Here is a 13,302-nt window from a genome sequence, read left to right as displayed (position 1 = left end):
TGTGGCAGGCGCCTGTAAGTCCCAGCTACTTGGGAGGCTGAGGCAAGAGAATTGCTTAAGCCCAAGAGTTTGAGGTTGCTGTGAGCTGTGACGGCGCTTTACCGAGGGCAACAGCTCGAGACTCTGTCTCAAAAAAAAAAAAGAAAAGAAAAAAAACTTCAGTATACCAGGCTAACTAAGGTTTTCTTAAGACTTAGACAGTATGGCAAATAGAGGAAAAGAAAGCCCTTATAAGACCTGGAACATTGAGTGGACTCCTCAGAGGTATAGACGATCATATAAAATATGCTACTGTTGATTTTCTAAAGGAGTAACACTAGTAAGATATATATTTATTACATAATTATAGGGAAGAACTTTGGAAGAAAACGCAGGAAACTAATAATAGTGGTTATCTTATAGTAAGAGGAGATTGCAGATGGAAGTTAGGATTGAAGTTCACTATATACTGGTAATATATTAGATTTTAAACCATGTAAATGTGTTAACCTACCTAAAAAATAAGTTTGTAAATGTAACACTTTTTTTTATTATTGAGACAGAGTCTCACATTATTGCCCTCAGTAGAGTGATGTGGTGTCACAGCTCACAGCAACCTCCAACTCCTGGGCTTAGGTGATTCTTTTGCCTCAGCCTCCCGAGTAGCTGGGACTACAAGCACCCACCACAACACCCAGCTATTTTTTTGTTGCAGTTTGGCCAGGGCCGGGTTTGAACCCGTCACCCTTGGTATATGGGGCTGGCACCCTACTCACTGAGCCACAGGTAGTGCTCAACACTTTTTATTTACTAATGAAATATGCAAATATAATAAAGACTTGTAATGAAAGATCAACTTTTCATATTATGATGTTAAATTTTGGTAAATTCTTTTTTTGGCCAGGGCTAGGTTTGCACCTGCCACCTCCAGCATATGGGGCTGGCTCCCTACTCCTTTGAGCCACAGGCGCCACCCAAATTTTGGTAAATTAAAAAATGAAAACAAAAAATTGCTTCTTTTTTTTTTTTATAGGGGATGAAAGAACAGAAACTTGAAGCCAAAAAGAAGCGTAATGAAGAAATAGAGGCAGAAAGACAAATTCTTGATCTAGAAGAAGCAATACATAAACAAGGAGAAAGAAAAAAGGCCATTGAAAATGCAAAGCAATATCAGTTCTACCAGACAGAAAGAGTGAAAAACTTTCATGTACTACTTGGGGTTTTTTGTATTTTTATATATATTTTACATATATCTATACACAATTTGACATTATTTTCTTAAAATACTATAATTTTTTTTGTAGTCAGGACTTCTTCTTAGTAGAGTTATGAAAGAACGTGATGCTCAGATCGAATTCCAAAAGAGTAAGAGGAAGACAGATAAAAAATGGGAGGAACAATTGAAACTCGATATTGAAAAAGCTTTTAAAGAAGAACAAGAAAAAGCAGAAAAACAACATAGAGAAAGAGTGGCTCTTAGCAAAGATCATCTAAAACAGTATGTGTGTTCATGAATTACCTTTTTTATAACGTTCTGAAAAATGGTTATTTTTTTCTGAAAAAAATAATACATGAAGAATAATTAGTAGGAAAAGTACAAAGAAATATGTTAAAAATCACTATCACTTCCTTACCCAGAGATTGTGAAATGGTCACTACTACAATAATAATGTAGCATTACAACAACACAACCTAGTGGCATACAACAATAAACCCTTATTTCTCATGCATCTGTGGGTTGGCGGGGGTTGGCTGATAGAGGCTAGACTCAGACAAGCAGCTTTTCTTCAAGATACTGGACTGGCTGGGCTTGTTTGTTGTTTGGGAGGGTTGTGATCCACTCTATGTGTTTCATTCTGAGGTCCTGGATGAAACAGTCACTTGAGGGAAGCTTTTCATATAGTGTTGACAGAGATGCAAGAAAGTGAGCATGGGCTTGCAAAAATACAACTAATTCCAAAGTCAAAGGACAAGAAAGTATACTTGGCCTATCATGAATCTAAAACAAGTCAAATGGCCAGCTCCAATAATAATGGAACACAGTAGACATCAATGAAAGTGGGAAGTTACGGGCGGGTGCCTGAGGCTCAGTGGGTAGGGCACTGGCCCCATATACTAAAGGTGGCGGGTTTGAACCTGGCCCTGGCCAGCTAAAACAGCAATGAGAATTTCAACAACAACAAAAAAATTGCTGGGTGTTATAGCGGGTGCCTATAGTCCCAGCTACTTGGGAGGCTGAGGCAAGAGAATTGCTTAAGCCTGAGAGCTTGAGGTTGCTGTGAGCTGTGACGCCATAGTACTCCACCGTGGGTGACAAAGTGAGACTGTCTCAAAAAGAAAAGAAAGAAAGAAAGTGGGAAGTTGCTATTATTTTTTTGCTGTGTAGCCGTGAAACTTTCTTTTTTGTGGTGGAGGGTTCAGGCTCATTGAAATATAATATGTTTAGTAAAATTCACCTTTAAAAAAGCATATAGCTGTCTGAGTGCAGTGGCTAATGCTTAGAATCCTAGCACTCTAGAAGGCTGAGGCAGGTGGACTGCTTGAGTTTGAGATCAGCCTGAGCAGAAACAAGACCCCATCTCTACTAAAAATACAGAAAATAGCCAGGTGTCATGGAAGGAGCCTGTAGTTCCAGCTGCTTGGGAGGTTAAGGCAAGAGGATCTCTTGAGCCTAAGATTTTTTTTTTTTTTTGAGACAGAGCCTCAGGCTATCGCTCTAAGTACAGTGCCATGGCATTACAGCTCACAGCAACCTCTAATTCCTGGGCTTAAGTGATTCTCTTGCCTCAGCCTCCCAAGTAGTTGGGACTATAGGTGTCTGCCACAATACTCGGCTATTTTTTGGTTGTAGTTGTCGTTGTTTGGCAGGCCTGGGCTGGATTCGAACCCGCCAGCTCTGGTGTATGTGGCTGGTGCCTTAGCCGCTTGAGCTATAGGTGCAGAGCCTGAGCCTAAGATTTTGATGTTGCTGTGAGCTATGACGCCATAGCACTCTACCCAGTGTGACAGAGTGAGACTGTATCTCAAAGAAATAAAATAAAATGAGCATATAGGTGCATAACTACCACCCAACTCAAGATGTAGAACATGTCCATTACCCCCAACAGTTCCCTCATGTCCCTTTGTACTATATTCTATCCTCCACTTCTAGCCTCTTGAAATTGGTGATGTACTGATGCAGACTTTTTTCCTTAGCACATATACTCATATTTTATAAAACGAAATTGGATCAACAGTATTGTTTTATTAAATGCTTTTTTAGTTTGTCGTATATACAATTATTTTTCAAAATCACATGTCTAAGTGATATGGATGTCAATTCTCAGGACACATATACTGCCAAATTGTGTATTTTCCAGTTATTTCAATCCTTAGCAAAAAATGGAAGAGAAACCTTTGGGTTTATTGTAATTTTTTTATTTGACAGTGTAAAGTCTAAGGATTTATACAAGTAAGGAACAAAGCCACTGGCAAAAGGAGTCAAATATTTGTCCAGTGAGTCACTTGTGTTTGAGAAATCTTTCTTCTATACTGTAGCTCAGAGATAAGTAAAGGTAACAGTTTACCCCTTCACAGGCCATTCACCCTCCTATAGCCTTTGTATGCAGACTGTGTTTAGGCCACAAGATCCTCTTTCCTTGTGGTATTTGGCAATAGGTTAGAGGTTTAGGATTTGTTTTAGCTGTTTCTTTGGCATGTCTTCAGAACAGTCTAGGGAATATTCAGGCTCTGAAGACAGTGTAAATTCCTTTACCTATTCCTCCCAGTGGGCTCTTTCTTGTGGATGCTGGCTAGATGATATATATGCTCAGTGCACTTTCAACTACCCTATTTTCCCTGGAAATCTCTTAAAAATTCAGGTATATGGGTAAGTCTGTCTTTTAATTTCTAGTAATGGTATAGAATTTCCCATATTGGTTGAATTCCGGGAAATTAAGAGAGGAAGAATGTTCAACATGTAAGCTTGAGTTGCTAATTTGTTTCCAGAAATCCTACTATTTAAATTTATTTATTTATTTATTTTGAGACTCACTTTGCAGAGTGTGGTGGTGTCATAGCTCACAGCAACCTCCAACTCTTGGGCTTAAGTGATCCTCTTGCCTGAGCCTCCCAAGTAGCTGGGACTACAGGTGCCTGCCACAATGCCTGCCTATTTTTTAGAAGCGGGATCTCACTCTTGCTCAGGCTGGTCTAAAATTCTTGAACTCAGGCAATCCACCTGCTTCAGCTTCCCAAAGTGCTAGGATTATGGGTTAAATTTATTTATTTATTTATTTGAGACAGAGTCTCAAGCTGTTGCCCTGGGTAGAGTGCCATAGCATCACAGCCCACAGCAACCTCAAACTCTTGGGCATAAGTGATTCTCTTGCCTCAGCCTCCCAAGTAGCTGAGACTACAGGTGCCTGCCACAACACCTGACCTTTTTTTTGTTGCACTTGTCATTGTTGTTTTAGCTGGCTTTAGTGTATGTGGCCGGCTCCCTACCCATTGAACTACAAGCACTGCCCTAAATTTATTTTTTTAATTAAAAAAATTTTTTTTTGCAACACAGTTTTTACTCTGTTGCTCTGGGTTAGAGTGCCGTGGTGTTAGCCTAGCTCACAGCAACCTCACACTCCTAGACTCAAATGATCCTCCTGCCTCAGCCTCTGGAATAGCTGGGACTATAAGCATGCACCATCAGTTCTACCTAATTTTTCTATTTTTAGTAGAGACAGGGTCTTACTCTTGCTCAGGCTGATCTTGAATTCCTGAGCTCAAGTAATCCACCTGTCTTGGCCTGCCAGAGTGCTAGGATTACAGGCATGAGCCACTGCACCCAGCTCATTCATACCTTTATTCAACATCCTCCATTTACTGAGTCACTGAGAATAGAGAGATGAGTACAATATAGTCTTCTTAAGAAGTTCACAATCTGGCTGGGCATGGTGGCTCACGCTTGTAATCCTAGTACCCTGGGAGGCTGAGACTGGTGGATTGCCCTGAGCTCAGAAGTTTGAGACCAGCATGAGCCAGAGTGAGACCCCATCTCTACCAAAAAAAAAAAAAAAAAAAGCCGGGTTCTGGTAGGCATCTGTAGTCCCAGCTACTCGGGAGGCTGAGGCAAGAGAATCACTTAAGCCTAAGAGTCAAAGGTTGCTATGAGCTATGACACCATAGCACTCTACTGAGAGGCACAAAGTGATAAAAATAAAGAAAGGGCGGTGCCTGTGGCTCAGTGAGTAGGGTGCTAGCCCCATATACTGAGGGTGGTGGGTTCAAACCCAGCCTCGGCCAAACTGCAACAAAAAAATTGCTGGACGTTGTGGCAGGTGCCTGTAGTCCCAGCCACTTGGGAGGCTGAGGCAAGAGATTCACCTAAGCCCAGGAGTTGGAGGTTGCTGTGAGCTGTGAGGCCATAGCACTCTACGAAGGGCAAAAAAAAAAGCCCTAAAAATTAAGAAAAAGAAAGAAAGAAAGAAACCTTCAAACTAAAAAGATTGAAAGCCAATTGAAAGCAAAATTAAAGCCAAACAAAACAAACAAAAAAAGAAGTTCACAATCTGGGAGAGGAGCATACAAAAATGGAATAAATAATTAGAACATAATGATAAATATTTTGGCAAATATATGTAGAGGGTATATGGAACCATGTAAAATGGATATCTGACCCAGTCTAGAAAAGGGTTTTCAGGAGAGGTTGGCGCCTGCCTTTAATTCTGAAGAATTGAATATGAATAACCCACACAAAAATGTGCTGTACAAATATTTTAAGCAGAAGAAATAGCACACGTAAAGGCCCAGAAGTGAGTCAGACTATGGTAGATTTGGGAGAAGTAGTCAAGATGGCTGTAGTACAGAGGAATAGTGGGACACTCTCAAAGATAAGTTTAGAGAGATAAGCTGGGACCAGATCATGATGTGCTTTGTAAGCCATGTGCCTTAAGGTCTGCCAAAATTTGAAATGACTATCCTTTTTGAGCAAAGAACATATTTCAATTATATTGATCACAAAGAAATAGAAATTACAGGATACCAAGAGGCAAGACTCTTTTTGCATGCCCTAGTTTTGTTTTTGTTTTGAGACAGGCTCTCTCTCTGTCACCCAGGCTAGAGTGAAGTTGAGTGCTCATAGCTCACTGCAGCCTCAAAACTCCTGGACTCAGCCTCTAGAATAGCTAGGACTGCAGGTGTGTGCTATCACACCCAGCTCATTTAAAAAATATTTTCTGTAGACGTATTTTCTGTTGCCTGGGCTGGTCTCAAACTCCTGGCCGTAAGCAATCTTGCCACCTAGTCCTCCCAAAGTGTTAGCCACTGAGCTGGGCCAAATCTAATTCATTTCTTAAAAACATAACCTTTTTGTATGCTTTTCTCTCTCAATTATAATTATGATTTTGCTTTAGAATAAAGGAACGTAAAGAAGAAGAAGAAAGAAGGAAACAATATGAAGAAAAAGATGCTAAGGAAATAAAGCGACAGAATTCATTATATGAAATAGAAAAGAGAAAAAAACAAGAAAAGAGAAAGGAAGAGATACATGAAAGCAGGAGACTGTTTTTTGTAAGTTAAAAGTACAAAATATGTACAAAGGCAGATGCCTAACTTTTTTATTAATGCATAATTGTATATATTTATGAGGTATATGTGGTATTTTGATATATATGTACAATGGGTAATGATCAAGTCAGGGTTATCCATGACCTTGAACATTTATTATTTCTTTGTGTTGGGAACATATGAAGTCTTCTCTTCTAGTTATATGGAAATAAATAATATATTGGGGTTTTTATTTTTTATTATTTTTTTTTGAGACAGAGTCTCACTACTTCACCCTTGGTAGAGTTCTATGGCATCACAGCTCACAGCAACCTCCAACTCTTGGGCTTAAGTGAATCTCTTGCCTTAGCCTCCTGAGTAGCTGGGACCACAGGTGCCTGCCACAATGCCTGGCCATTTTCTGGTTGCAATTGTCATTGTTGTGTAGCAGGCCCGGGCCGGGCTCGGACCTACCAACCTTGGTGTATGTGGCTGATACCCTACTCATTGAGCTACAGGCGCTGAGCCTAATATATCGTTTTAACTGTAGTCACCTTACTATGCTATCAAACACTAGAACTTATCCTTCTTCTATCTATACTTCTAATCCTATAGTTCTACATCCCTACCCCCAACTCCCTTTCCAACCTCTGGTAACTATCATTCTACTCTCTACTTTCATGACATCTTTTTTGGCTGACCACAATACCTAGCTATTTTTTTATTGCAGTTCAGCTGGGGCCAGTTTGAACCTGCTACCCTCAGTATATGGGGCCAGTGCCCTACCCACTGAGCCACTGGCGCCACCTGCTCTCCCGCTTCTTGAATTTAATTGTGTTTTTCTCTCGTGTGGTCCTATAGTTGCTAATCTACTACTATTTTCAGATTAGCACTAAGTGCATAGGATGTTTTCATTTTCATTCTTTAGGTACTTATTTAATGTTCTCCAAATCCCAATAGGTAAATACGAAAGATGCAAAATCTCCATCTTTTTTGTGGCTAAATAGTATTTTATGTTACACAAATGCCACAATTCATTCATCCATTGAATGGTTGATGGGCAGTTGGGTTGTTTCCACATCTTTGCAATTGGGAATTGAGGTGCTGTAAACATTTGAGTGCAAATGTCCTTATGATAATATGATTTCTTTTCCTTCTGGGTAAATACCTAGTAATGAGATTATGGGGTCAAATGGATCTACTTTTAGTTCTTTGAGGATTCTCCATACTTCTTTCCAAAAAGGCTGTGCTGGTTTGTAATCCCATCAACAATGCATAAGTGGGTTTGGCGCCTGTGGCTCAAGTGGCTAAGGCACCAGCCACATACACCTGAGCTGGTGGGTTTGAATCCAGTCCCGGCCGACATCAACAATGATGGGCATTGTGGCAGGTGCCTGTAGTCCCAGCTACTGAGGTGGAGAATCGCTTGAGCCCAGGAGTTGGAGATTGCTGTGAGCTCTGATGCCACAGCACTCTATCCAGGGCGACAGCTTGAGGCTCTGTCTCAAAAAAAAAAAAAAAATGCATAAGTGTACCACTCTCTCTGCCCTGCCACCAGCAACTGCAGGTTTGGTACCTTGCAGTGTGGGCTTTTCTCATTGGTGTTAAGTGATACCTCAAAGTGGTTTTATTTATTTTTATTTTTTGAGACAGAGTCTCACTCTGTTACCCTGAGTAGAGTGCCATGGCGTCATAGCCCACAGCAGCCTCAAATTCTTGGGCTTGAGCAGTCCTCTTGGCTCAGTCTCTGGTAGTAGTGGGACTACCCCTCTGGAGTAGTGGGACTATTGGTGCTCGCCACAACATCCATCCATCAGCAGGCAAGCGACATGAACTGAACCTTTCCCCCAAAAGACAAATGGCCAACAAAAACATGAAAAAATGCTCAACATCCCTAATCATCAGAGAAATACAAATCAAAACCACTTTGAGATATAGCCAGGGCAGAAACGCAAATTATGCGGGAATATAAGTGGCAGCAACATCAAATGGGGGCGAGGCTGGAACTGAGTGAAACTCTCCAGCCTCCATTAAGCACCTGAGGTTAGCCAGGCTTCAGCTCCCCCTGCTGGCTGGTGGTAGGTAGAGTGTGGTGGCATGGCTGAGGAGACAGATTTCCCAGTAACTCAGGGAGGTGCAAACCACTGGTGTACCTGCTCATTGGAGGGAACTGGGTCACAGCCCTGCAGGCTTACCAGTGACTGGGTGCGACAGAGGTGCAAGGTGGGGAAGGGGAAGGAGACATCAAACTTCCTAGACTAATTCATTTGCTGGGTGGGCCCTTCTGACTCTACAGAGCTCCAGAGCGAGTCATACTTGAGCTACCAGCAGACCCCTGCTATCTAGTTGCTAGAGACCTTTTGAACTATCCCACTTAAGACTGGGTGCTGACTGGGACAATTGATTTGGAAATCTTGACCTGGGCCAATCACCCGAGGACCATCCAAGGTGGTACCCTGGTTGTGTTCTTGTGTGAAGGTTTGATTTTCCTTTTGCAGTTGCTGCCCATGGGGGGAGGGGTGTCTTAGTTGCTTGTATTTTTCCACAGCTGAGGCTTCAACTCAGAGTTACTGATTCACCAGGATTGGACAGAGACCAGCTAAAAACAAGATAGAGCCACTTAGTCCCACCACACCAAGCAGGTCCCTAGTGTCTCTGGCCATAGTACTATACAAGTCCTTTGCGAAGCTAGAAGGGAAAACTTGTAGTCACCAGTCCCAGGTCTTGGGCAAAGGGCTGGTTAATCACTACTCTAGGAGCCCCCAATCCAATTTCACCTTATTTCCTTCTCTAACCAAGTGGTGAAAAAAATAATCATAGAGCAGAATCAGTGGAAAATCTCTGGTAACATGAATAATCAGTGTAGATCAACTCTCCCAAGGAACAACAAGGCAGATACACTAGAAGATCCTATTCATAAACAAATGGCTGAGATGTCAGAAATCAAATTCAGAATTTGGATTGCAAATAAGATTAATAGAATGGAGGTAAAGTTGGAATTAGAGGAACTGTTGGTGGGGCTGGGGGAAGAGAGCTGCACTGCATGGGACAAGTTGCCAGCAGCACCCCATGGAGCAGAAGAGGAGAGAGCATGGAGCTGGAGAGGATTGTCAGTGCAGCCCTCTTTGCCTTTGTCCAGACTCACCTCCTGGAGGCTGACCTCAGTGGCTTGGATGAGGACATCTTCTTCTATGTGCCTGGGGTCCTGGAAGACCTGGCCCCTTAGGCCTATCGAAGGAGAACTTCACCAAGATGATGGAGGCCTATGTTTCTGGCTTCGCCCTTATACCCAGGGGCACAATAGGGGACATGATGCAGAAGCTCTCTGTATCCAGCTAAACTGAGTTTCATTTTTGATGGAGAAATTAAATACTTTAATGACATTCACATGCTGAAGAAATTTGCCATAAGTAAACCATCTCTCCAGGATATTCTCAAACCTATCCTCCATAATGACCAGCATAATCCTCTACCACCAAAGTAAACTCACTGACAAACTTTTGATCAAATTCCAACTTCTATAGTGGCAAAAGGATTAAAAATGTCCACTGGACTTTTGAAAAAGTCGATACCCAAAATACTGCCAGGTTTATTAATATTCTCAATTAATGTGAATGGCTCAAATGGTCCTGTAAAGAGGCACAGGTTGGCTGACTGGATACAAAAACTCAGGCCAGATATCTGCTGCATATAAGAATCTCATCTTACCTTAAAAAATAAATACAGACTCAGGGTGAAGGGATAGTCATCTGTATTTCATGCTAATGGCAATCAGAAAAAAGCAGGTGTTTAAATTTTATTCACAGATACAATAGGCTTTAAACCAACAAAACTTGGGAAAGATAAGGATGGTCACTTTATATTTGTTAGGGGTAATAATCAACATAATAAGATTTCAATTATTAACATTTATGCACCCAACCAGAATGCACCTCAATTTATAAGAGAGACTCTAACAGACATGAGCAACTTGATTTCCTATAGCACCATAATAGTCAGAGATTTTAACACCCCTTTGGCAGTTTTGGATAGATCCTCCAATAAGAAATTAAGCAAAGAAATTTTAGACTTAAACTTAACCATTCAACAATTGGATTTAACAGATATCTACAGAACATTCCATCCTAACAAAACTGAATACACATTCTTCTCATCAGCCTATGGAACATACTCCAAAACTGATCACATTTTAGGTCACAAGTCTAACCTCAGCAAATTTAAAAGAATAGAAATTATTCCTTGTATCTTCTCTGACTGTCATGGAATAAAAGTGGAACTCGGTAACAACAGGAATCTGCATACTCATGCAAAAACATGGAAACTAAATAACCTCATGCTGAACGATAGCTGGGTCATAGATGAGATTAAGAAGGAAATTACCAATTTTTTGGAACAAACGATAGTGAAGACACAAATTACCAGAATCTCTGGAATATTGCTAAGGCAGTCCTAAGAGGGAAATTTTGAGTATTGCAAGCCTTCCTTAAGAGAACAGAAAGAGAGGATGTTGACAACTTAATGGGACATCTCAAGCAACTGGAAAAGGAAGAACATTCCAATCCTAAACCCAGAAGAAGAAAAGAAATAACCAAGATTAGAGCAGAATTAAATGAAATTGAAAATAAAAGGATTATACGACAGATCAATAAATCAAAAAGTTAGTTTTTGAAAGGTCAATAAAATAGATAAACCTTTGGGTAACCTAACCAGGAATAAAAAAGTAAAATCTCTAATTTCATCAATCAGAAATGACAAAGACGAAATAACAACAGACTCCTCAGAAATTCAAAAAATCCTTTGATGCAATGGTGCATTTCAAAACTATTAAGAAATGAGTGTAATTGTGATGGATGTGTTAAATGTATCAGTGTACATTTTATTATGATTTAATAAAAAATAATAATAAATCCGTAATGAATATTACAAGAAACTCTATTCTCAGAAATATGAAAATTTGAAGGAAATAGATCAAAACTTGGAAGCATGCCACCTTCCTAGACTTAGCCAGAATGAAGTAGAAATGTTGAATAGGCCTGTATCAAACTCTGAAATAGCATCAACTATCCACCATTTCCCCAAAAAGAAAAGTCTGGAACCAGATGGCTTCATATCAGAATTCTCCCAAACCTTTAAAGAATTCTACCAAACCTCTTTACTTAATCTTACTATTACTTAACCCTTTCCAAAATATAGAAAAAGAAGACTACCCAACACATTCTATGAAGCAAACATCACTTTGATCCCCAAACCAGGAAAAGACCCAACAAGAAAAGAAAATTATAGACAAATATCTCTAATGCATATCAATGCAAAAATATTCAATAAGATCCTAGCAAACAGAATCCAGCAACACATCAAGCAAATGATACACCATGACCAAGTGGGTTTTATCCCAGGGTCTCAAGGCTGGTTCAATGTATATAAATCTATAAATATAATTCATCATGTAAACAAAATAAAAAACAAAGACCATATGATTGTCTCAATTGATGCAGAAAAAGCTTTTGATCATATCCAGCATCCTTTCATGATCGGAACACTTAAGAAAATGGTATAGCAGGGACATTTCTTAAACTGATAGGGGCCATCTACAACAAACCCACAGCGAATATTGTATTGAATGGAATTAAATTGAAATCATTTCCACTCAGATCATGAACCAGGCAAGATTGCCCATTGTCTCCACTGCTTTTTAACATTGTAATGGAAGTCTTAGCCATAGTAATCAGGCAAGAAAAGGCCATCAAGGGTATCCATATAGGGTCAGAGGAGATCAAAATTTCACTCTTAACAGATGATATGATTGTATATCTGGAAAACCACAGGGATTCAACTTCAAAACTCTTAGAAGAGATCAAGGAATACAGCAACATCTCAGGTTACAAAATCAATACTCACAAATCTGTAGCCTTTATATATGCCAACAATAGTCAAGCTGAAAAAACAGTCAAAGACTCTATTCCTTTTACAATAGTGCCAAAGGAGATGAAATATTTGGGAGTTTACCTAACAAGGGACCAAAAGATCTCTATAAAGAGAACTATGAAACTCTAAGAAAAGAAATAACTGAAGATGTTAACAAATGGAAAAACATACTATGCTCATGGCTGGGAGGAATCAACATTGTTAAAATGTCCACACTACTGAAAGCAATATACAATTTTAATGCAATCCCTATTAAAGCACCACTGTCATACTTTTAAGACCTCAAAAAAATAATACTTCATTTTATATGGAATCAGAAGAAACCTCAAATAGCCAAAACATTACTCAGAGATAAAAACAAAGCAGGAGGAATCACGCTACCAGACTTCAGATTATACTATAAATTGATAGTGATCAAAGCAGCATGGTACTGGCACAAAAACAAGAGAGGTAGATGTTTGGAACAGAATAGAGAACCAAGAGATGAACCCAGCTACTTACTGTCATTTGATCTTTGATAAGCCAATTAAAAACATTCAGTGGGAAAAGACTCCGTATTTAACAGATGGTGTTGGGTGAACTACCTGGCGACCTGTAGAAGACTGAAACTGAACTCACACCTTTCACCATTAACTAAGATAGACTCTCACTGGATAAAAGATTTAAAATTAAGACATAAAACTAAAAATACTAGAAGAAAGTGCAGGGAAAACACTTGAAGAAATCAGCCTGGGAGAATATTTTATGAGGAGGACACCACCCCACCCCCGGGCAATTGAAGCAACACCACAAATACATTACTGGAATCTGATCAAACTAAAAAGCTTCTGCACAGCCAAGAACACAGTAAAGCAAGCAGACAGCCCTCAGAATGGGAGA

At 40.0% G+C, this 13,302-nt stretch overlaps 1 protein-coding gene across 1 annotated transcript in view; it reads left to right on the top strand.

Moving 5' to 3' along the window:
• The window catches only part of CCDC173 (coiled-coil domain containing 173), a 48,823-nt gene that overhangs the window by 13,447 nt on the left and 22,074 nt on the right, over positions 1–13,302 (top strand). Inside the window, exons 3-5 of the mRNA XM_003800856.2 lie at positions 1,013–1,186; positions 1,284–1,477; positions 6,366–6,522. Of these exons, the coding sequence (XP_003800904.1) occupies positions 1,013–1,186; positions 1,284–1,477; positions 6,366–6,522 (525 nt within the window). The remainder of the gene's footprint in view (positions 1–1,012; positions 1,187–1,283; positions 1,478–6,365; positions 6,523–13,302) is intronic.

This window comes from Otolemur garnettii, unplaced genomic scaffold, assembly GCF_000181295.1.
Source record: "Otolemur garnettii isolate 467f Iridium unplaced genomic scaffold, OtoGar3 scaffold00187, whole genome shotgun sequence".
In the NCBI taxonomy this organism is placed as follows: Eukaryota; Metazoa; Chordata; class Mammalia; order Primates; family Galagidae; genus Otolemur; species Otolemur garnettii.
The sequence above is the reverse complement of the archived record's forward strand: the minus strand, read 5'-3'. Positions and strand labels throughout refer to the sequence as shown.